The sequence below is a fragment of the Lepidochelys olivacea genome (assembly GCF_965140295.1).
Source record: "Lepidochelys olivacea isolate rLepOli2 genome assembly, chromosome: 19".
NCBI lineage: Eukaryota > Metazoa > Chordata > Testudines > Cheloniidae > Lepidochelys > Lepidochelys olivacea.
In genome coordinates this window covers 8,654,600-8,677,177 of record NC_140429.1, presented here as the reverse complement: position 1 = coordinate 8,677,177, position 22,578 = coordinate 8,654,600, and the positions used below count along the sequence as shown (strand labels likewise).

The 22,578-nt window shown below is 38.7% G+C and overlaps 1 protein-coding gene across 2 annotated transcripts in view; it reads right to left on the bottom strand.

Annotated features, from left to right (window-relative positions):
* CLIC4 (chloride intracellular channel 4) overlaps positions 1-22,578 on the bottom strand; it is a 54,117-nt gene that overhangs the window by 4,985 nt on the left and 26,554 nt on the right. For both annotated transcript variants that reach the window (XM_084652160.1, XM_084652161.1), the window contains exons 2-5: positions 21,926-22,035; positions 13,340-13,465; positions 8,280-8,386; positions 353-534 (exon numbers count right to left, since the gene is read on the bottom strand). In XM_084652160.1, the coding sequence (XP_084508286.1) occupies positions 353-534; positions 8,280-8,386; positions 13,340-13,465; positions 21,926-22,035 (525 nt within the window). The remainder of the gene's footprint in view (positions 1-352; positions 535-8,279; positions 8,387-13,339; positions 13,466-21,925; positions 22,036-22,578) is intronic.

The following is a 22,578-nucleotide window of genomic DNA, read 5'->3' as shown; positions in this document are numbered from 1 at the left end:
TAGTCATATGGTTCTTCTTTCTTCTTAAAGTCTCATGACTTCCTTGTTTCTACAGCACATTAAAACCTGGCTTGACTTGGGCCACAAATCTTTTTATCTTAGTTATCTATTAGGTGTCACAGTAACTAAGGTAGGCACAGAAGCTTCACACACATTTCAAGAATCTTTCATTAAATTATTATGCAGTGTGTTAATATTGTGATTACACTTAACGAAGACTTATGTATTCAGTCTTATTTACCAAGTTCCTTGCAATGGGATGGGATCCAGGATCTTGTACATTTTTTCTATTATATACACTATAAGAAATGTAACTGAAATGACTGTAGTCCCTCCCAATAAAATCATTTACCTTGACAATGTGTAGTTTAGGTAGCAGGTTGCAGTCTGCTAATGTCATCTCATTGCCATCCAGAAACTTGCGGGTAGAAACTGTGATATCCTCCATGCTGTTCTCATCTATCTCATCAGGGAGAGGAGTGTTCAGGTACTCATCCAGTTTCTGCAGAGTTTTCAAGAGGCTACGTTCCAAAGCTGCAGGAAAGGAATACAGTTTTATGTGAGAACAATAAAGAGGAAGGAAGGAAAGAAAGCAAGCCATAAAGCAGTTTTCAAAGAGTTATCAATCTATTCGCTATTGATATCTATATAGGAAGCACGTCTGGTTCTTGCATCCTCTTCCTGATGTAACGTAAGAGAATTGGCTAAGCTTAAAGCACCTCAGTAATGCACGAAGCAGGGATTAGTTTATAGACCCAATCTGTATTTTACAATTCATGTTTTAAGAAAAGTATGAATTCAGGACTTGTATATTAAGTGGAAAGAAGTGTGTATCTACAAAATTCCAATCTCCAGATTTCACCTTTTTACTCATCTCCTTGTACCTACTGCAGTACAGCAGATGCACTTTATAATAGTTACTTGGCACTTATGTAGCCCTACACACCACTCAGGCTGCTTACATGAATGTGCACTGCTGTGATACCCACGGCAGTGCCAAACCACTGAAATAGACATTCAGTCTCCTTTGCCACAGCTATCATGGCAAAGTCCGTCTTAAATCAGCGTTAGTGGTAGCTGGTAGCATTAGACACCGAATTGAAATCTGTGCTACCGACCAAAACAGGACAAACTGAAGTTTAAGCGGAAGTTCAATCTTAGGTCTTGTCTACATGGAAACTGACACAAAATAACTAAATCAGCTGTAATTCACACCTTCAGGATATGTACGTCCTGGATAGGTATGTCAGGATAGGGCTCTCTATTCCAGAACAAGTGCATCCACACAGACGTACACTCAAGTGACTAAAGGTATAAATTAACAGCTGATTTAGTTATTTCAGTGCCAGTTTCATGTAGACAAACTCTTCGCTCTTCCTTGTTTTTGTCAGTTTGACATAACTTAAAATCATTAAAATATAACCTGTAAGGGTTTATTGCTATTTAAGGTCTGGCCTAAATACAAGCTTGCACCAGTTTAGTTAAATCACTGCAAAACCCTGAGTGGACACTTCTTTTTCATTTAAGAATGGCTTATGTCATTTTATCTTAAATCTCTTCCTAACCAAAAAAAGAAAAGGAGTACTTGTGGCACCTTAGAGACTAACCAATTTATTTGAGCATAAGCTTTCGTGAGCTACAGCTCACTTCATCGGATGCATGAAAGCTTATGCTCAAATAAACTGATTAGTCTCTAAGGTGCCACAAGTACTCCTTTTCTTTTTGCGAATACAGACTAACACGGCTGCTACTCTGATACCTAACCAAAATAAGTCACACAAGATTTACTCTGATTTAACTAAATCAGAATCATACACACATAGGACTGGAAGGAACCTCAATAGGTCATCTAGTCCAGTACCCTGAACTCAGGCAGGACTAAGTATAACCTAGACCATCAGTGGCAGATATTTGACTAATCTGTTCTTTAAAACCTCCACTGAGGGAGATTCCACAACTTCTTCAAGTTACTTGTTTCTGTGCTTAACTATGCTTACTTAGCATTAGGAAGTTTTTCCTAATGTCCAACCTAAATCTCCCCGGCTGCAATTTAAGGCCATTACTTCTTGTCCTGTCCTCACAGAAGTTAAGGAGAACATTTATCAGCCTCCTCTTTATAACCACCTTTTATGTATTTGAAGATTTTCATGTCCCCCACCATCACCCAGTCTTCTCTTCTCCAGACTAAAGAAATCCAATTTTTTCACTTTCTTCATAGGTCATGTTTTCTAGACCTTTAATCATTTTTTGGTGCTCTCCTCTTGACTTCCTCCAATTTGTTTGCAGAATTGGACAATATTCCAGTTGAGGTCCTATCAGCACTAAGAAGAGTAGAATTATTTCTCAGGTCTTGCTTACAACACTCCTACTTATACAGCCCAGAATGATGTTGGCTTTCTTTGCAACAGTATTACATTGGTGACATTTGGTTTGTGATCCACTCTCACCCCTAGATTCTTTCCTGTAGTACTCGGTCCCAGACAGTCATTTCCCATTGTGTTTGTGCAACTGATTGTTCCTTCCTAAGTGTAGTACTTTGTATTTGTCCTTATTGAATTTCATCCTATTTACCTCAGACCATTTCTTCAGTTTGTCAAGATCATTCTGAATTCTAATCCTGTCCTCTGAAGTACTTGCAACCCCGCCAAGCTTGGTATTGTCTGCAAACTTTACACATGTACTCTCTAGGCCATTATCCAAACCATTTATGAAGATATTGAACAGAACCAGACCCAGGACAGATGCCTGCAGGACCCACTCAATATGCCCTTCCAGCTTGACTGTGAACCATGGATAACTACTCTCTAACTATGCTTCTCCAACCAGTTGTACACTCACCTTATAGCAGGTGCATCTAGGCTATATTTCCCTAGTTTGTTTATGAGACAGTCATATGAAACGGTATCAAAAGCCTTACTAAAGTCAAGATATATCACTTCTACTACTTTCCCCCTAGCCACAAGGCTTGTTACCTTGTCAAAGAAGGATATTAAGTTGGTTTGACATAATTTGTTCCTGACAAATCCATGTTGACTTATTTATCACCCTATTATCTTCTAGGTGCTTACAAACTGACTGCTTGATTATTTGCTCCATTATCTTTCCAGATACTGAAGTTAAGTTGACTGGTCTATAATTCCCTGGGTTATCTTTATTCCTCTTTTTATAGACAGGTGCTATATTTGCCCTTTTCCTAGACTTCACAAGTTCTCAAAGATAACTGCAAATGGCTCAGACATCTCTTCAGCCAGTTCCTTAAGTATTCTAGGGTGCATTTCATAAGGTCCCGCCAACCCGAAGATATCTACCTTGTCTAATAGTTCTTAACTTATTCTTTTCCCATTTTAGCCTCAGATCATACCCCATTTACACTGATGTTCACTATATTAATTGCCCAATCACTTACGGTTTGTTTGTTTTTTTGGTGAAAACTGACACCAAAAAGGCATTTAACATTTCACATGTTGCTGCGTTTTCTGTTATTGTCTTTCCCTCTTCATTGAGAAATGGGCCCATCATGTGATTGGTCTTCCTCTTGCTTTTAATGTATTTGTAAAATGTTTTCTTGTTACCCTTTCTGACCCTAGCTAGTTTAATCTCTTTTTTGCCTTGGTCTTTCTAATTTTGTCCCCACACACCTGTGGTTTTTTTGTAGTCATCCTTCATAATTTGACCTTGTTTCCACTTTTTGTATGACTCCTTTTTTGAGTTTCAGGTCGCTGAAGACCTCCTGGTTAAGCCAGGGTACTCTCAGTTTTGAAAGCACATGTTAAATTTGTTGCAACTCTGCATGCAGGTAAGTCTGAACTCTTGAAAAAGCAAATTAATCAAAGACAACAGCAGAGGGCAGTATAGCCCATAAAACCAATGCAAACCTAGTTCTACAACACTGGTTATATTGGAGGAATTTTCTCTCTTTTCTAAATGTAAACACTGCAGAAAAATAGTAGGATTGTGTGTTTTACTTACATTCTCATGCAACAACCATTTAGGAATAAAAGAAGACTCCTTTGATGATTCAAGGGTCCAATCCTGCATGGCTCATGGCTTGTCAATCTCAAAATCTGGGGCGTTATCAGAAAGCAGTAGCAGTTCCCAAATATTACTATTTACTTTTCACATGGCAAGGTTAAAGCTTTACGCCTTTTTAAAAATGATGTAAGCCAAAGTAGTGCATGTAAATCAAAACCTGCGATCTGAACATCATATCTGAACTTTCCCAGCATTCAGGAAGTTTGCAGCTCACTTCCACCATTAGTCCAAAGCAGCTGAAAATCTTTAAAGAACACTAAGTTGTATGTGCAATTTGGTACTGCATGTTCAGGTGATCAGTATAAAAAGATATTTAACAAGATCTCCCCCTTTTACCCGGCTAAAACTTCTATACATTTTATAGGCAAGTTTCAAGTCTGTGCAAGTTTACAACCAGCCTCCTCTCCCCCACAGACAGTATTTATAATGATAAGCTTTTTATAGAAGAAATGGAATTGCTCTGTTCTAGTTTATTACTACTATATGTTGACCTAGTTATTTGAATGTTTACTATATGAATATATTGGTTTAGTTTAATGGAGAGTTGTAGGAAAACAAGTAGGAAGGAAACAATGGCTCAAGATAAGCTACTTCTCCACAAGCCCTTGAGGGTGAAGAGACAATGCTAATACAGGAAAAGCCTGGGAACCAGATGATTAAAAGGATGAGAGTTTGAAAAAGTCTCCCTCTCAGGAGAAGGGGGGAGATGGGACAATCAGATTGACATGCAGACACATGCTGGGATGTCTGAAGAACGTAGGGCTACCTAGCTTACCATCAGGAGACAATAATATAGAGACACGTTTAAGACTTTTAAACTCCTCTTTTCTCTAAATGCTTTGTTCCTGCTGTTAAAAACAAACACCACTTTGGTTTTCAGAAGGCTGTTTGATCAGGAAAAACCGTAGATGCTAGAATTCAGTCCCACCTGCTGAGTAAGCGCTCTCAATACACAGGGTGCGGGAGCCCAGAGCCCTGTCTAGGAGTGGGATAATTGTGGAATTCTACCCAGGATAGGTAAAAGCATTTGTACTGACACCCGAGGGGGTGCACAGAGAGCGTCCAAGGAGACGGAAGCGCAGCTAGCCCTGTGACCTGCCCCTTCACGGTTTCAAAGTAAAAATAATTTAAAACCATCTCCTTGCTTGTTCAAAGTAGCTCCTTAGGCTGTTGGAACAGATTTTAGAAACCTTATTTACTTCTAGACATTTATGCCTTAGTTTCACAGAGTGCAGTGCAAACAGCACACAGACTGGTCAGTGTCAACTGTACATAACGCTCACGTTAACACAGGGATGCTCTGGTTACATATGCTATAAGGACAGTTTAAAGTAATAAAACCCAAAACCCAAATTTTACTAGAGTTTTAAGAAATCATGGGTGTATTTCAATTGAATGCTGCTTGAACACAGCATTGCCTAACTAGGATTCTCTTAAGAAATGCTGAAATCATTTTGTTGAATCCTGTATCTTGAATTAAATGATATTTTAAAGTAACAGCTAAGAGTCCATAGACCTTCAACAACAAAATCCACCAGGGAGACACTACTGAACAGAATTGTTCTGAATATTGTTTTCTTGAACACAGCTGCTATAATAGGTCCCTAGGGCAGAAGGTTGCTTGGCAACTGGGAGTTCTTATTTACCAATAAGTAATTTAATCTAAGGTCTACATGTTGCAAACTGAACAACCCATTGTGCCTTTAGTCCGGCTTGGTTATGTCATTATGAGGTTAGTGAGGGTAGACAGTTATTCCTGGCAGCAACAATGCAAGTATTAGACATAGTTTTACTTAAAATTATGCTTGAGCAGCAGCAGTAAACACTCAAAGTAAAAGCAGTCAGTGGACCAGATAGCTTCTAGTCTAATAGTAAATAAATTACTCTATAATACACACTTTCAAATCTGGTCAGAGTCTTCTGGAATGAGTAACCATCCTTGTTATCAAGTCAGTTCCTTAGCAGTTTCATTTTAACCAAGATTTGGTGTCTCTTGTAAAAAAAAAAAAAAACCACCACACGCCCCCCTCTTTGGATGTCAACCCCAATAAACAGGAGCCAGCGTGTGTGTCGTAACAGAAGTCATGAGCTAGTATTATGCCATTATCCAACAAGTTTGAAAACGTACCCTAAAAATTAACGTCTATTTTATAAGAGTAAAAAATATTTAAAAAACAAGTGTATGCAATTGATTACAGATCACACTAATAGTCCAGATACAGCACAGTAAGTGCACTAGAGTATCAATAACTGAAAGGGGCTATCAGACATCTGCTCATTAATGTGCTAGCGTATGGACTGGTAGCAAGTGTGAGTGAGACTGTTTACCTAACCAGCCTAATTTCTTGCTCTTTTGTAACTGGCATTTGCATTTTATTTACTTTTTGTGGCTTCTGGTATGTTTGCTGTCTTCACCTAAAAATATAACCCATGAAAACTCTGCCACAGTGGCAGAGTGTGCAAGTTAGATTTACAAGCCTCCAGCTGGCAGAAGCTACCTGGATGATGTAAAGGATGCAACTGACCTTTGAACAGCAGGATACCAACTGGGATGACAGCAGCTTGTATTTGCTAGACAAAGGATCTAGACCAGAGTTAGCTCTAGGGAAGAGCTGCTCAGAGAAACCAAAGGTTGAAACAAGCAGCAGCAAGATACAAGACAGAAAGGAAGAGAAATGTGAATTTACAGATGTTTAATATTAAACTGATACTTTAATTTCATGAGAAAAGCTGCAGGGAACGTTAATGAGTCTATGATCATTTTAACTCTTAAAATGCTATCCAGTTTCCAGTGGCACGGCTCTCAAACTGGAAACTTATAGCAGTGGGGGAAGGGAGCAAAGGTGGGTTCCAGAGATGGGACGGAGTGAGGCCTTCAGGCGACTGCAGGAAGGCATTGAACATTTTCAGCACTAGTTTATGGGAAAGTACACTCATTCTCAGAGTTAAAGGTTAATTAAAACTCAGCTTTTACACACAAGTCCTTAACTTTATCATGGACAGCACTTTATCATGGACAGCAAATCAATGCATTTCACATGTCTGCTTTTCAATAAATTACTAAGAATTACTAATGCTGTCCAGGTCGGTTTCTAATGAATTTTTGTGCACAGTTTAAGAGCCAAAGTCTGCCTCTACCCATCTGGGGTTTGATTTTCAGAAGGGCTGAGCACCAACAGCCTCAAATGAAATCAACAGGAATTGGGGATACTTAGCATCTCTGAATATTAGGCCAATAGTTGCCAGTGGGGAACCCAAAGTAAGCTTCCAGGGTAGAATACATCTCTAAATACACAGAATATTTCAAAGTAAATGTGATTAACTATAAAGGAACACTGTCAGTTTAAAAGTGTGACCAGCTGATCAAGACATCCTTAAGTTTAGTGTACATCTGACTAAAAAGTCAGATATTGAAATGCACTATCTACGGAGTCAGTTTACAGCATGTCACAGGGAGGCTGCATAGGGGCAAGCTGAGCATTACTGCACATTTCAAAGAAGTTGCATGTCATGGTTAAATTCCCAAAATGAATATTAACTGGTCTGGTTCTCTCAAGGTAGACACTGAGTCATTGGTTCTGAGATCATTAACCCAAAAAACTAAAAGCCACCTGCTCAAACAAGGAGATTTTGATTAATAGGATTTCAGATTTACAGTCAGCTATTACAAACTAAAATAGCTTTGTTTGTGTGTTTTACACCTCTAAAATGCACCAGCAATTAAGGGGCAGGTCCACTAATGGTACCAATAGTAAACAAATGAATTGCAAATAAATCCCTCAATTAATAGGACCATCAAATTAGATCAGAATTAGTAACAGACATTGGCTTCTCCCAGGAGAAAAAAGGAAGTGAGGTTAAGTGAAAGTAGTGCTGTCCCACATTGCATGTGGGGCCCTCAGAACTGTCTACAATACCTTCGTTTGCCCTGAATTAGTGTCTTTACGTAGTTTAAACACACCCATCAAAGAGGTGATCTGGGTAGCCCTGGACTTTCATAAAACAAAAATCAGATTTAAGGGATGTCTAGTTCAGGAAAATTATTTGTGAACATCAGCAGTGCTGCCTGGACACAAAACCTCTACCATACCCTGTTCTACCTTGGAGAAAGGACGAACAAAGATGTAAACAGAGAGGAGAAAATAGTACAAAACTATAAGCACTTAAAAAAAGACAGCTTCAATTGCCGTCCCCACAACCCAATGAAATACCCAGGCACCAGAGATTAAAGGACTGAGGTCTCCTACCTTCATTGGCCTCTGGTCTGGAATTCTTGATAAATGCAGAAAATTTGGCAAAGATGTCCATTCCAGCGGTGTTTGATTCTGGGTGCTTTGGTGAAAGCTTTAAGTACCTAAGCAGAAAGATGCAATTGTTTGTGGGAAAATATTCCAACAGCAGTTCTTCTGTAATATTCAGCAGAAACAATATGACCAGTCAGCCATGTATTTATTAGCATTAAACAGGCAAAGAAATGTATACACTCTACTTAGGTTATTAACACATTATCAGTGGTTTTCGACTGGTGATCAGCAGACCCGTCAGTATGCAGACTATGTCTCAGACTTCCAAAGAAGTCTTTACCTCCATTTGAAATTTCATAGGGGTCCACAAATGAAAAAAAAGATTGAAAGCCATTGTTCTAGATTATGTGCACCTTTTAAAAAAAAACCCACAATTTAGTCATTTTCAGGCCCAAAATTTAGGTTTACAAGATCCAAATGGAAATGTTGGTAGTGTTTTTTTAAAACAAATATCAATAAACTGTGTTGATTTAAACAGTTGCAATGTTGCAATGAAACAGTGCCATCAGAATCAGAAAATAAAACTGACTGCCAAATGTGAAACTGGCTGTTCTACTTTCACTGTAAAACTCAGTGATCTGCAAATACTGAACAGCATAAACAGTGAAAGGTAAACTCAATTTTATTAACTTAAATTGGTATCAACAACATGCAAGGAATTTTAAAAAAACAAATTATGTTTAACCCAAGTGCCTTCCCCTTTAAAATGTTCTTTAGACTTATCTCAATGTGACTAAACTATCTATAACATGAGTCAGGACCTGGAATTCTGAAGAACTTTAGTGCTTATTTCTGCGATAAGGATTACCAGAGGACCTGCCAATTCCACTGGAGAATATGAAAAAAACCTACATACAGCACGTAAAATGGGTATCCAGTTACACCGAGGGTCACAAAGCTAGCATTTCTGAGCTGGCTGTGGGTTTTAGTTACATGTTCACCAGCAGACCTTTAACATTTTATGTTATTTACATATTTGTAAAGATCAGGAGACTATAAAATGCCCAGCTAAGCTTTACAAACAAAAATGTTAATGCACAACCCTGTGCAAAGGGAAACACACTGCTCTCCTGAATACTGAGATCTCTGTCCTATTGCTCCGTTCTGTGAAGTAGGGATATTTTTAAAAGGTTCCCTGTCACTGTGTAACTGGAATCTCTTGATCGATACAAGCAATATTGTCAGGGCCTGCCCAAGGATGTTTAGAGAGCCCTGAGCAGGGGGAAAAGGGTTGAGTGTTGGAACAATGTGGCAGCCACCCTGATTGCCCACCCCTTAGGCTGGCCCTGAATATTGCTATGTCAGTTACATTGAACAAAGAATAGTGCTCATTCTTGCCTAGTTAATGACAGGCAAACTTATACTTATTTAAGTCAAGACTGCACCGATACTTTTCCTAAACATGAAAATTGGAATATTCAGTCAGTGTGAGACTTGAAGCATGTACATGTTGACTAGCTTTCTAGATTTCTGCTGAAGTTATATTTAAAGATTTTCGGTATTAGTGCCCCCCTTTATTTTTTCCCTAAAATAAGAACCAAATGTGTTCATATTATGTATTACTTGTCTGCTGCCTTTTTTGAGACTAGACATAAATTTATCGCACTAAAAATGTTTGTTTTCCATGTTTCTCTTCCCAAATGATACTGGTTACTCAACTGAGATTCAGTTGGTTTTAAAAATTGCATATATGCAGTTTTTTCAACTTTCATCTCCCAAAACCAATAGCCACGAGACAGAGCAAATGACTACAGTCTTGTATTAAAAAAAATAACTTTACTAAGTTCTGTTGTAATGTAATTTGATCAGGAGCATCAAAACTAATTTGAAAATGGTTTATAAAAACCATGTTAAGCAATTAAAAAATATGCCTATCAAATATCTCTGTGCAAAGTAAACAGTAATACTGATGTGTGGGAAGTGTTTTGAAGAGAATTTGTCACTGTTTAATGTTAATCAACTAGTTTAAATGAGAACTAGGTTTGAAGTGACTTTTGGAACCCTCCCACAGGGCCAAAAATGAGTAGTGGTGTCCAAATGCACCACTACCCACTCCTCAGTTGTTCCTTTCCCCCAGAGGATTCCCCGACTACTCACTGAATATCAAAATAAGGGATTTTAATAGCAATTTTTAATTCCCAGATCCCTCCCTCTCGTGGACTAGCCATTGAGACTTAGGCTATGTTTACACTATGGACCTTACAGCAGGACAGCTGTACCACTGCAGCTGTGCTGCTGAAAGGTCTCTTGTGTAGCCACTTTTGTCGGTGAAACTTATGTCGGTTGGAGGGGGGGAGGCTGTTTTTTCACACCCCTGACCAACAAGTTTTGCTGACAAAAGTGCTAGTGTAGACAAAGCCCAAGGGTATGTCGACATTGCAGTAAGAGGTGTGGATGCAGCGAATGCAGACATACACAAACTAGTTTTGATCTAACTAGTTCAAAAACCAATAGCGATGAAGTCACGGCAGCATGGATAGCAGCACAAGTAAGCCACTTCAGTACATACCCACGTCCTTGGTGGGGTTGCAGAGCTCAGGCTGCCATGGTGTTGTTGCTATTGTTGTTTAAGCTAGCTAGTTCAAAGCAATCTTAAATAACGTCTACATGTGCTGAAGTCACAGCTCTCATTGCAATGAGAGCCTAAGGGCGAGCTCAATGATGTCAACTACCTCAGAGTTTGGATCAGAGTTTTTGATTTAACCCATTATACACAGAGGCCATTCCCAGAAGTTTATCCTAGACTTTGAACACCTTCAGAGTTGACGGTTGAGATCCAGGCTTTTACTCAAGCCCACCTTTAACTGGAGACCACTCACTGTCCCTAGACGACTCTAAAATTGGTGCAAACCCCTGCAGATTATACATAGGGTTCACACATTAGGTAAGGACAGCACTTACAGTATGTTGCACAAAAAGGTAGTCAAAACTCAAGAGTGGTTTACAACATAAAATCCAATCAGAAAAAAATTAGATTAAAAAATAAAAGGAGTACTTGTGGCACCTTAGAGACTAACCAATTTATTTGAGCATGAGCTGTAGCTCACGAAAGCTCATGCTCAAATAAATTGGTTAGTCTCTAAGGTGCCACAAGTACTCCTTTTCTTTTTGCGAATACAGACTAACACGGCTGTTACTCTGAAACCTGTCATTAAAAAATAAAGTTGCTTTCTGATCAACAAGAGATGGTTTTATTAGTGTACAGTAAAACAATCTCACTGGTAATTGATCAGTCCCTTTTGACCTTCCTTTTTTCAGATGACTGAATAAACACAATGGCTCTTTTCTATTCCAAGAACAGCTTAAGATGGACTGGTATGTTTGATGTTCATAGTTCTCAGCTCGAAGAAACAGACTTTTTGTAACCTTAACTTTCTGACCCTTTCCTATGTGGGATAAAAATATCTCAGTTCATTTACTCTTACATCTACATAGTGCCTGTTGCCCCAAAAAGATATGAAAATGCTCGCAGATGTTAATTTAATTCAAAACACTCTTAAAGCAAAGTGTGTGTTTGGAAAAGAGAGAAGACTTGTTTTATGGACAGTCAAGTACATTATCTGTCCCAATGAATTTTCTACTTGTAGAGAACTGGACAAGTCCTGCTCCAGATTCTCTTAAACCACCCTGGGGTAAAGACTATAATTACACACTTCTGCTTTCTGGAGCAAGCATATACAATCAAGCACATGGCGCTTTTAACATAATAGAGGGGGATTACAGTGGAAAGCTGCCCCCCTTATCACTGCAATCCAGTGCTCAGGGAATGGAAAATTGGGTTTGATATACAGTACAATAACTATACACAGCCATACAGTCTGCTTTGCTCCATTAGTCCTGCCAGCCCAAGGGAAAAGAGACATTTTTAAAAACATGTGACTTAAAAACCATCTGTCCCAGAAGATACGTGGTCATTGACCGCAAGATTCCGAACAAGAGAAAAAGAAAAGTGTGATGTTCCAGAAATCCTTCCTCTTCCTGAAGGCTCAGAGGAGAGAGAGCTCAGCTAGCCAGAGACGACCCATGTCTGATCAACACCACAGCCTGCCAGTTGGCGTGTAAGGGGTACTTGATACAGGTTCCTGCTCTCGCACTACATAATCTAATGAATAAAACATGTATTCACATTTTTCCATCACAATTTTGACAGGCTTAAGGCTCAACCTTAGCCTCACGTACACATTTAGAAGCGGGGAGCCTATCATCATGCGTGGCAAGATGGGCCCAAGCCACAGAAAGCTACTGCCAACTTGCACATAGATATGATTGATTCTGCAAGGTATACACAATGATTATCCTTTTTCTTATTCAATAAGCTAGGAAGGAATGAGGAAAAGCTTTCTAATGGAAAACATGCAAGTCACTGACATTTACCATCCTTAGGTTAAAATGAAAAGTTCATTTCAAGTAAACGGCTGAATGCCATGTCTTTTACTTCTAGAAGAATGTCTGCAAATACAAAATCTTGCAAAAGACCATAAGGAGATCACCAGAAAATAGGTTTCCCTAATGATTTAATGTTAATGCACAGATATATAGTTCTGCGAAGTGGGGCCCCATTTTCAGTTACACGAATACAATCTTATTAGCAAGGCCTACGTATCCTGCCTCCCTTCTAGCTCACAGCCCCACCCTAAACCACCAAAAAAGAAAAATATTCAGGCTCCAACATGCATGTACAAAATGGTAACCGCTGATTACAGATAACCTCTAGTCTATTTCCACGTTGATTTCTTCCTAAACAAATGGGTATTTATAAAATATGTGGCTTCTGGATGAAATATTTAAGGCCTCAATCCACATTATGAAGATTCAGATTTTAGTTTGTTGATATGGAAAGCATCTTAAACTTGGTTAGCAATAATACTTGCACTATTTATTGCAGGAAGCTTCTCCATAAATAGGAATTTAAACAAAGCAACACCAACAAACCTGAGGCCAGACACCCATGCTACTGTTACCAAATAACCTGTTTCCAAATACATTTTCCACACAATACTTACTTGGGTGGACACAAGACATCTTCAAGGAACTCTTCAATCTTGTTCACATCTGTTTTCACCTCACTATTGTAGGTAATAAAGGGTGGATGAGTCCCTGGAGCCAAGTTCTGTAGGTCTGCTGGTTTCCTATGGTGCAATGCAAATATGATACAAAACAATTTTAAAAGGAACAAGTGAGCACAGTACAACCATGATCCCAGCTATCAATGCTACCTCTGATTATAGAGGTACTGCCTGAGGCCAATCTCTGCATGCCAGCTCTGCCCCTCCAAGAGTTAACACGAGCATCAGTGGTGAAACTGTGTTTTCAGTAAGCAACAGCATATGAAAGGGAGTTCAATGCCTTGCAATTTCATGACAACTACACTAGTAAAGTTTTTAATCTCAATGTATTTGTGGTACTTCAAAGTTTGCTTTAATTCTTAATTAGCTGTTTTCAGATCTCCTTTATAGGAATAGTAGAATACAGTAGAACCTCAGGAATGGAGGTTGTTTGTAATTCTGAAATGTTCGTAACTCTAAACAAAATGTTTTGGTTGTGTTTTCAAAAGTTTACAACAGAACATTGGTTTAATACAGCTTTGAAACTTTACTACGCGGAAGAAAAATGCTGCTTTTAACCATTCTAATTTAACTGAAACAAGCACAGAAAGAGTTTCCTTACCCTTATCAAAAAATTTTTTAAAAACTTTCCCTTTATATTTTTAGCAGTTTATGTTTAATACAGTACTGTCCTGTATTTGTAGTTTTGTTTTGTTTGTTTGGGGTCTCTGCTGCTGCCTGATTGCATACTTCCGGTTCCAAATGAGGTGTGTGGTTTACTGGTCAGTTGGTAACTCTGGTGTTTAACTCAGAGGTTCTACTGTATATAGTTATTTTGAGATGTTCAGGATTGTAACTTCTTTCCTCACTGTCAGGTCTGTTTTACCCCCAATGTATGTTGGTACATAGAGCAACCTGCATAGAACCTGTCTGCATCCCTAATACCTCTACCTCTCCACATCCAAATTTTTCCTAATGGATATAAATTAAACCAGAAATAAATTAACACACCACGCATGCCATTCTTTGCCAACAAAAAAAACAACAACAAGCAGTAAGGAGAAAAGTGTGCCCTAGTAACAATCTAAGAATAGGAGGCTATTTTTTTTCTCTAAGTAAATATTGAGGAAAGTAAGATTTTCCTGGCAAGAACCATGGACTTGTGGTGGGAAGAGGAGGATATCACTGACTGGCACAGTCATAGGTACTTAGATTCTACAGAGATGAGCAAGGAGGCATCAAGTCTTTTTATAAAGAGATTTGGTGACACCTCTTGCTTTCCGGGATGTCTACCCACAATGTCTCTCACGCTGTATTTATCAAGCCTAGCTAGTTTATTTTATGGGCACTTGACAGCTGCTCCTTTTCCCTTAGTTGGTAGTGGTGTAGAGGTGACAGCATGTGACATTGCAGGCACACATCTAAAAAGCTGTGTGCCAGCTACACGTGCATCCGTCCACTCACATTCATTCTGACTCGCGTAATTTATTCCTTTCAACACAAAGTGTGTTTGCACATCTGCAATTTCATTTGTAGCATCAGACATAGGGAAGCAGAGGGACATTTAATGTTCGAGTGCAGAAGTTGAGAAGTTCAGGCACGGGATAGGAATAAAGGATGCAGGCTCTGAATCCAGTCTCATCTAAAAATAGTTCCCTTTAAATTCTCTCCTATAAGAAACCCCCATAGAATGCAATACTTCCATGTTAGTGTGACAGTCTTAACTCAAACAGGAATTACAATACTATGTGTCAACTTTTCATCAGTCTTATAGCGGAAGTTAAATCCTGGACTGAAGCCAGTGATTCTTTATGGTCAAGAACAGTTTTCTCTGGCAAGCATAAATAGGAATTTGAGGTTATTTTCATGCTCTAGATTATTTTAGGGTGTAATTGATAACATGATTCTCAAACCAAAACCCTTGTCCACACTAATCAGCGAAACTATGCTAACAGCAGTAAGTTTAAGGAAGATTGTTTCCAACTCGTGTGGAAAAGCACAGGGGTGTGTGGATAACATCTTTAAATTTAGTTAATCAAGTAACTATAGATATGCCAGTTAGTACTGCAGCAATCAGACAGTGTAAATTCCTACAGAATTTAAACAAGATATGCTAGATTTCATTCCCTGGCTACAACACAAACCCTTTAACAAAGGAAGTAGCAATAGCCATAAAAAGGCTCTAAGGCTTTGGCAGATGTACACAGGATCATTTGTACTTATGCTATAAGCATACCTATGAATTACATGCAGCTGAAATTACATGCAAAACTAAACCAGAGACTTCACTCTGTACTGTCAGTACTCAGACACCTCAGTGTTAAGATTAAACACCCACTTTTACTCTGGTGGCATTTTAGTGAAGATGGTAGAAGTCAGATATTGAGGCAAATGTGGCAATTTTAATTTTCCGAAGTAGTTCTCACTCATTGCAGAGTGCCATTCCTATTTGTCCTTTCCACCCACTGTTTTATGCCAGAGGGCTCTGCGAGTCAATTCATACCTTAACTTTGTATTAAAATACAGCTCTGTACACCCGCAACAACTGCAGGAAGCCATCCTGGCTCCCTTCCAATTTTGCACATTGACTAGATAAATAAATGCAGCCAAAACCACTTGCAATAATGCTATCAAGGAGAAGGTTTAATTTGAGAAACAGACAAGACTTCACACTAATGAAATATCAAAAGGGAAGGTTTCTACATGATTTCAAATGACATTAAAGTAATTTATTAGCTGCACTGTGTCCTTAAATAAAATGGACATATGAAAACAAAGCATGTGGAATACTGTATAGACACCTGTGCAGTATAGAATATTGGGTCAACAGCACATTTCACCCAAGGATCTCAAAGCAATTTACAAACAAAACCTCAAATGCTGTGATGTTTGCCTCCCTCCATTTTGAAAATGAGGTAACAGGCACAGAGTTTAAGGTCCAGTAAGTACACAGCCAGGAACAGAATGCAGGAGTTATGACCCACAGTTTGCTATGCTAACCATTAGATCATACTTATCTTAGAACTACAAGCCATAACCTCAAAGCCACAATCTCAAATGCTATTTGATTATCTATGGGTACATCTACACTGCAGCTGACAGCATGTTTCCCTGCTTGGGCAGACAGACATGCACCAGCTCTGCTCGAACTAGCATGCTTAAGAGAGCAGCGTAGCTGGGCAGTGGCTCAAGCCAGCTGAACAAGTACGTATCTGGTGTTCTAGGCAAGTTTGTATTCCGGCAAGTAGCTGGTGCTGCTGCCTATGCTATACCTGGCTACACTGCTTTTACTGCACTCGCTTGAGGAGAGATAGCATGTCTGCCTACCTGAGCTGGGAAGCACCTTCCCAGCTGCAAGGTAGAGTTACCCTATGAATGCAGTGGCATGTCCTTAAAAGAGCTTATCAGAATCTTCTCAGGCCACATGGCCTGTCTTCACTCCTTTGAAGTTCAGGGTAAGAGGCCAATGGTGTGCTTTAAAAGCTGTATCCCAGAAATTACAGAAAACAGAATTTGGTTATAAATGACTTGACTGGATAGCAAAGTGGCCTAGTATTAGCCCTTATATGAAAATTAGAATGAAAGTTTTAGTATATATCGTGCCTAGGCCCTAGGGGCTGCAACAGAAATCTTTAAACAATTCTTGTCTCTGTCACTGAGCTTCTAAAAAGTCACCATATAGATATCTACTTTGATTTGCAGGTGTGGGCTATACAAAGTTTACAGCTCAGATCTATGTTAGGGCTTGTCTACATGGTGCCTTACTCTGCACCAGCTAGGATGCAACATCTAACGAGCACCAGTGTGTTGCACACTAACTGGCCCATGTTTTTGGAACAGGACTACATTAATGCACATAAGCAAACTGTTAGCACGCACTAGCATGGGCCAATTAGAATTTAAACCCCAGCTGGTGCAGACTAAGGCACAGCGTAGACAGGCCCTTATTAACAGCAATTTGTCCATTTAATTATCTGGTGACAACAACTGAAATCTAGTCTGGATATTTACCATATTTTAGGAAAGTAATCTTGTCTGAACTCAATGGTTAACATGGACTATGGTAGGGTGTAAATTTAAAGCACAAAAGCTGCTCCTAATCATGTCCAAGTGTAGACTCTTTTATTCCAGACCTCTTGCTTCAGAATAACTGTCCACACACGGAGTTGATCAGGAACAACTCTGTGTGTACACAAGCCCTTAAAGTTGAATAGCGTAGTAAAAGCCGGGGTAGTGGGTTAGCATGATTGAGTGGTGTTTATCTGATACATGCTGAAGCAAAATCTCCAAGAATCACTGGATAAATACATTGGTAAATAGAAAACTTTCCTCCACCTTACACAGGCTATTGAAGATGTGATTTTATGTATGGGCAGTCCTTGAATGTTTAGGGGTGGAGGTTAGTTATGGATTGGGTGTCAATTTTATAAATTTGAAGAATAGTCTAAAAATAGAATCTCAAAAGTTGTAAACTAATGCTTCCAAACAGGATTTCTAAATTAAATTGAACACACACTTGCCTTGAATTTTATTACAAGCTTAACAGTTTTTACACTGCTCCAGTCATCAGAACAAGTTAAATTTCTGCACATAAAAAGTTGTTACTGAAAAGGGAAAGAATAGAGCCTCTGTCTTTGACTGCATAGAAGCAAGAAACATTTGGTCTTACTGAAATGCTGGTATGTCTCATTTAATTCAGTCTGTGTGCATATTTTCTCGTGCCCCTAGTAACTAATAGTTGAACTGAGAACTGCAAAATATTCTTTTGTTTGCACATTACTATATTTAACACAATTTAGGAAAGGAAAATACACATCATAAAAAGTAAATCAAATAAGACTCAGTTCTTCTGGTGTATCCCAAAGTTACTTATTTGTGAACTTTTGTACCAAACCATGACCTGCTAAGACAACTACAGAATTGAATTAGAGCTCCCTTAGATCTTTCATTTAAGGCCAAACACTGACCTTATAGTGTCAAAAGTTAGTTAATGCAAACTAGGCCTGCTATTGTATACGAATTGTATTGTACTGTCAAGCAAGAGGATAGTTTGCAAGTATACCCACAATTTCTAAGTTAGTGAGATAAATTAATGAGTGAAAAGTTCTCAGCACCTAACTTTCACAAGTTTGTGGCTGTCCATAACGGGACAAAACAGGAGTAGCAAAGTTTGGAAAGTGAAGCTTAAGAATATGTACAGCATGTTAAACTTGGGGGGGGGGAAGTATAAAAGAGCATATGATACTCATTGAATACTGTATTCCTGGAAGCCATTCCTAATGGCACTATTATGAATATGGGGACAAATGCCAGCACCCGTTCTTCTCTTGGTAAATGGTAGAAAACCTACATGTAAATAAGGCTCCAATTTAATCAAAACATTCAACTACTCTTATGTGCCAAGCAGCACTACTGCTAGACACTGGTAATCCAGGCACATTGATTAACAAGTTAACAGCAAAATGTTAGCCTTATTTTGAACTTTTTTTTTTAAACAAAGATTAACTTGATATCCCACCACTATTCAAGATTTTAATTACTTGTAGTGACTGCAGATGTGTCCCTCTATCACAGAGCACACATCCATCACTATAAGGTCAGGTACAAAACAATATCCCAGCTGGTTTTCTCTAGTTCTATTTCTCAGTTTTGAATCTACTTTGCATTTTTTCCCCTAAATCAAAACCTAGAGAACTAAAAGGAAAGACTTATTAGGATGGAGAGAGGATGACTGCAAGAGGTTTAAATTAAGTTAAACCTGAAATTTCTTTCCATTAATGCCCAGATGCGAAGGGTATACAGAAACAATGCAATCTGAACAGAAATCTTTTGCATTTCTAATTACGTGTCTGACATGAGAAGAAGTGACCCAGATACTTCTGATGCTTATAAATACATAATGGGTCTATTAACATGGTCCTCTAATTTTTTTTTTCCCAGAAGTTGCACTGGGTTTTTAAAGTACGCAATCAATAACAGCAATGAGAGCCCAGAGCTAAAACCCTGTAGAAGCCTGTTTTGGAGGGTCTACAAGCCACACAGTTAAATGGAAGGTTCAGTACATGTAGTTTATGTGAGTTGGAAGCAACACCAATGTTTACAAGGAAATCTTATCCAGCCCAAAGAACTTTATAACATTGCTACAAATGCAGGCATGACAAAGACTTTTCTTTTAAATGTGTCCTGTTTCATGGCTGTATGAAGGAACAGTGAATACCTACACTGGATCACCAGTATGGAGTTAACCTCAATCTGTGGTGCTAAAAGGTTTCTGTTCCAATGCTAGCAATATCAACAAAAGCTAAATCAACTAGTTTGTTATTAGAAATAGAGTTCAGGATGTCTCATGCTGGCCTCCTTTTGCTAGACTTTTTAAAAAAGCTCTGACTGCAATATCCACATACTTCTTTGGTTTTACTCTTAGGCAAACACAATACATTATGTTCTTTAATATTACTTACAAACTTAATTTTTCCTATTGGGAGTAAAGTCTAGAATGCCATAGGCTTTCCTTTCTTCTGCCACTTCAAAGTTAGCTAAATTGATAAACATTTGTTTTCAACCCAGATTAGTTTTATTAAAAAACTTACTTCATACCACACACTAAAACAACACTCTACTGAACTTAACATTAGGTAACACAGTGGGCAGAGTCAAGGCCTGGGAAATCAGGATACCTGGTTTTGTTTCCGGCTCTGTCACCATACGGTTCTGCATGTCCATTGAGCTAATCATTTCATTTCTGCACTACCGTTTCTCCATTTACAAATGGGCATAGGTTGATACAGACCTGATATTTGTAAAGTGCTATATAAGAGCAGACTATATTACATTGGATTTCTACTCATTCTCTTATTGGGAAAGTGTTCCTTCTACCAATGTAAGTTTGTGAAAATGCCATCTTTGTTTTTATTATGTGATGATAGCAGGGCTTATCTTAGAGATCTGAAAAGGAGGATTCTAAGAGTTGCGTCCCACAATCTGCAATTACCCAAAAAACTCATGGGTAGTTTGCCTGTAGGTCAGATGATCTTTAGGATCCATCCAACGATTCTTCATTTGGCAAAATTCCTTTGCAATGAATTATGAAGCAATTCTTATTTGTACAAGACCATATGTAAACTACTAAGTTATGCAGTAAGAGTACATCATTAAAAACCAGACACAATCCAAATGCAAGGGCCATTCCATGCTGGGTTCTTTTCTGAATTATAGATTTTCATAATCTGTCATTACTGAATGTTCTGCATATTTATTATCCTGCAATACAATATTCACTTTCAATGGCTAATTGTAAGAGACCAACTTATCAGTGTGTTCTTTAAAGAAACTGGATTGGAAAAAACGCATCTGTTCTAGGAAATATTAAGGGTGTGTGCCTTGTGACAAAATATTTTTTAATTATACTGAGTGATTTTCTGTGTGGTGTGGTACAGAAAGGCTTTCCAACTTTCACTGTCATGCAATACAAATTTTCAGGTATGCTGGGAGCTAAGGAAGCTATAACCACATTGGGTCATATAATTCCCACTAAGATACACTCCATTCACCCCTTGTTAATAAGAGCCAGGAATATATAAAGTGATCTGTGTGACAGAATATACTTTATTTTGTATCCTATTTATGGCATGCTTCCCAAAGGCCATCTGTAGTGTAAGTGTATATTTCTCTCCTAGCTCACGGATACAATATTTGATTCTAGGTTACTGTCCCGTTTGTCTCACTCTAACCAGAATTGTGTTGAGCCACTCATATTAAAAAGGACAATGCCTTTGAGGTTCAGGGCATTAAAGATATTAACTCGACTCGAAGCTGCAAAAAAAAAAGGAAACTTTGCTGAAAATTTGACAAGTGCTACATTTTTTGTGTCATGTGTGACAATTTAGTCATATAGATACAATTCAGTGTCTCACACAGGAATATGGTTGTTCTGTTAATGAAGCACTGATCATCTAAGCCTCTGTGCATGGCAAAAGTTTTCCAGATAAATGATCAAGCAAGCATAGCACATTAAAAATAAAAAACAGGAAAGATAAGAGTAACTGAGGCCTTGAGACCAATCTCCACATCTCAAAAAGGTAAGTAAATATAGGAATTTGTTCAAAACTGAAAGAGGCTGAATCAGCTTCTCAAACTGTGTATGGATTATGAGCCAGTTATCTATAGTTCTTGTTTAAGTCAGTGTCCTATGTTACTTGTTCAGTTATCAGTTAAGGCAGCATCCATTAACATGTCTTCCCATGCGTTAGCTTTGCAGAAGCCATCATTGGACATTAAAGCTGGCTTTCAATAATGTAAACAGATGTGAGAACTCAAATCAGGCAAGATCTTGCAACCATCATGCAGTGACAGACACCGCCAAATTAGTATTCGACCATAAGTGCTTTAGAGAATATACCCATGGCACAGTAATTGGTGCAAGAAGTCAGTCATGTTTGAAATAAGATGTACTAAGTAAAATTTGGAAGCCTTAGACCTACACAACACACATCAGATTGAGAAATGAAGCTACTGTACATTTGGCAGAGAAACAATGTTTCTTACCTCTTCAAGTCAACCGTTGTGACACTAAACACTACTCCCTTGAGCCACAAAATCATGAAAAGTCTCTGTGAAAAGGGACAGTTTCCTATGCTTTCACCATCACTGCCAGCCTGTGAAAGAGAAACAGGTCATTAATATCAAAGGGTAGCAGTAGCTGCACAATCCATTCATTCAGTGTCTCTCACACACACACACCCCTCCCATTACTGGAAGCTCCTGAAATAAAAGCAGAGACTCAGTAGTAAGGTCTATGACTAAGTTTTACTCATCCTGTCTGCACCATGCCGGTACAGACGCTCCCCAGGTTACGCAAGACCTGACTTACACTAATTCACACTTATAGAAAAAGCTCCGTAAGCCAGAAATAGGATTTTTGAGTTGCGGAAATTTTTACTTAATGTTTCCGACTTACGCAAAATTTGCATTACGCAAGGCTTTCTAGAAGGGAATGATTGCGTAAGTTGGGGAGCATCTGTATTACGCACCATTAGCAGCTCCCAGAGTCTCATCCTGACAAACACTGGCTCAGAGCAAAGACCGCGAAGGATTCTCTGGGAGCAGTCCTTTGACTGTGCAAAAGTCCTGCTCAAGTACCCGGAGGGATATCCTCAGATATTACCATACAATACCCAACGGAGGGGATTCCTCAGCAT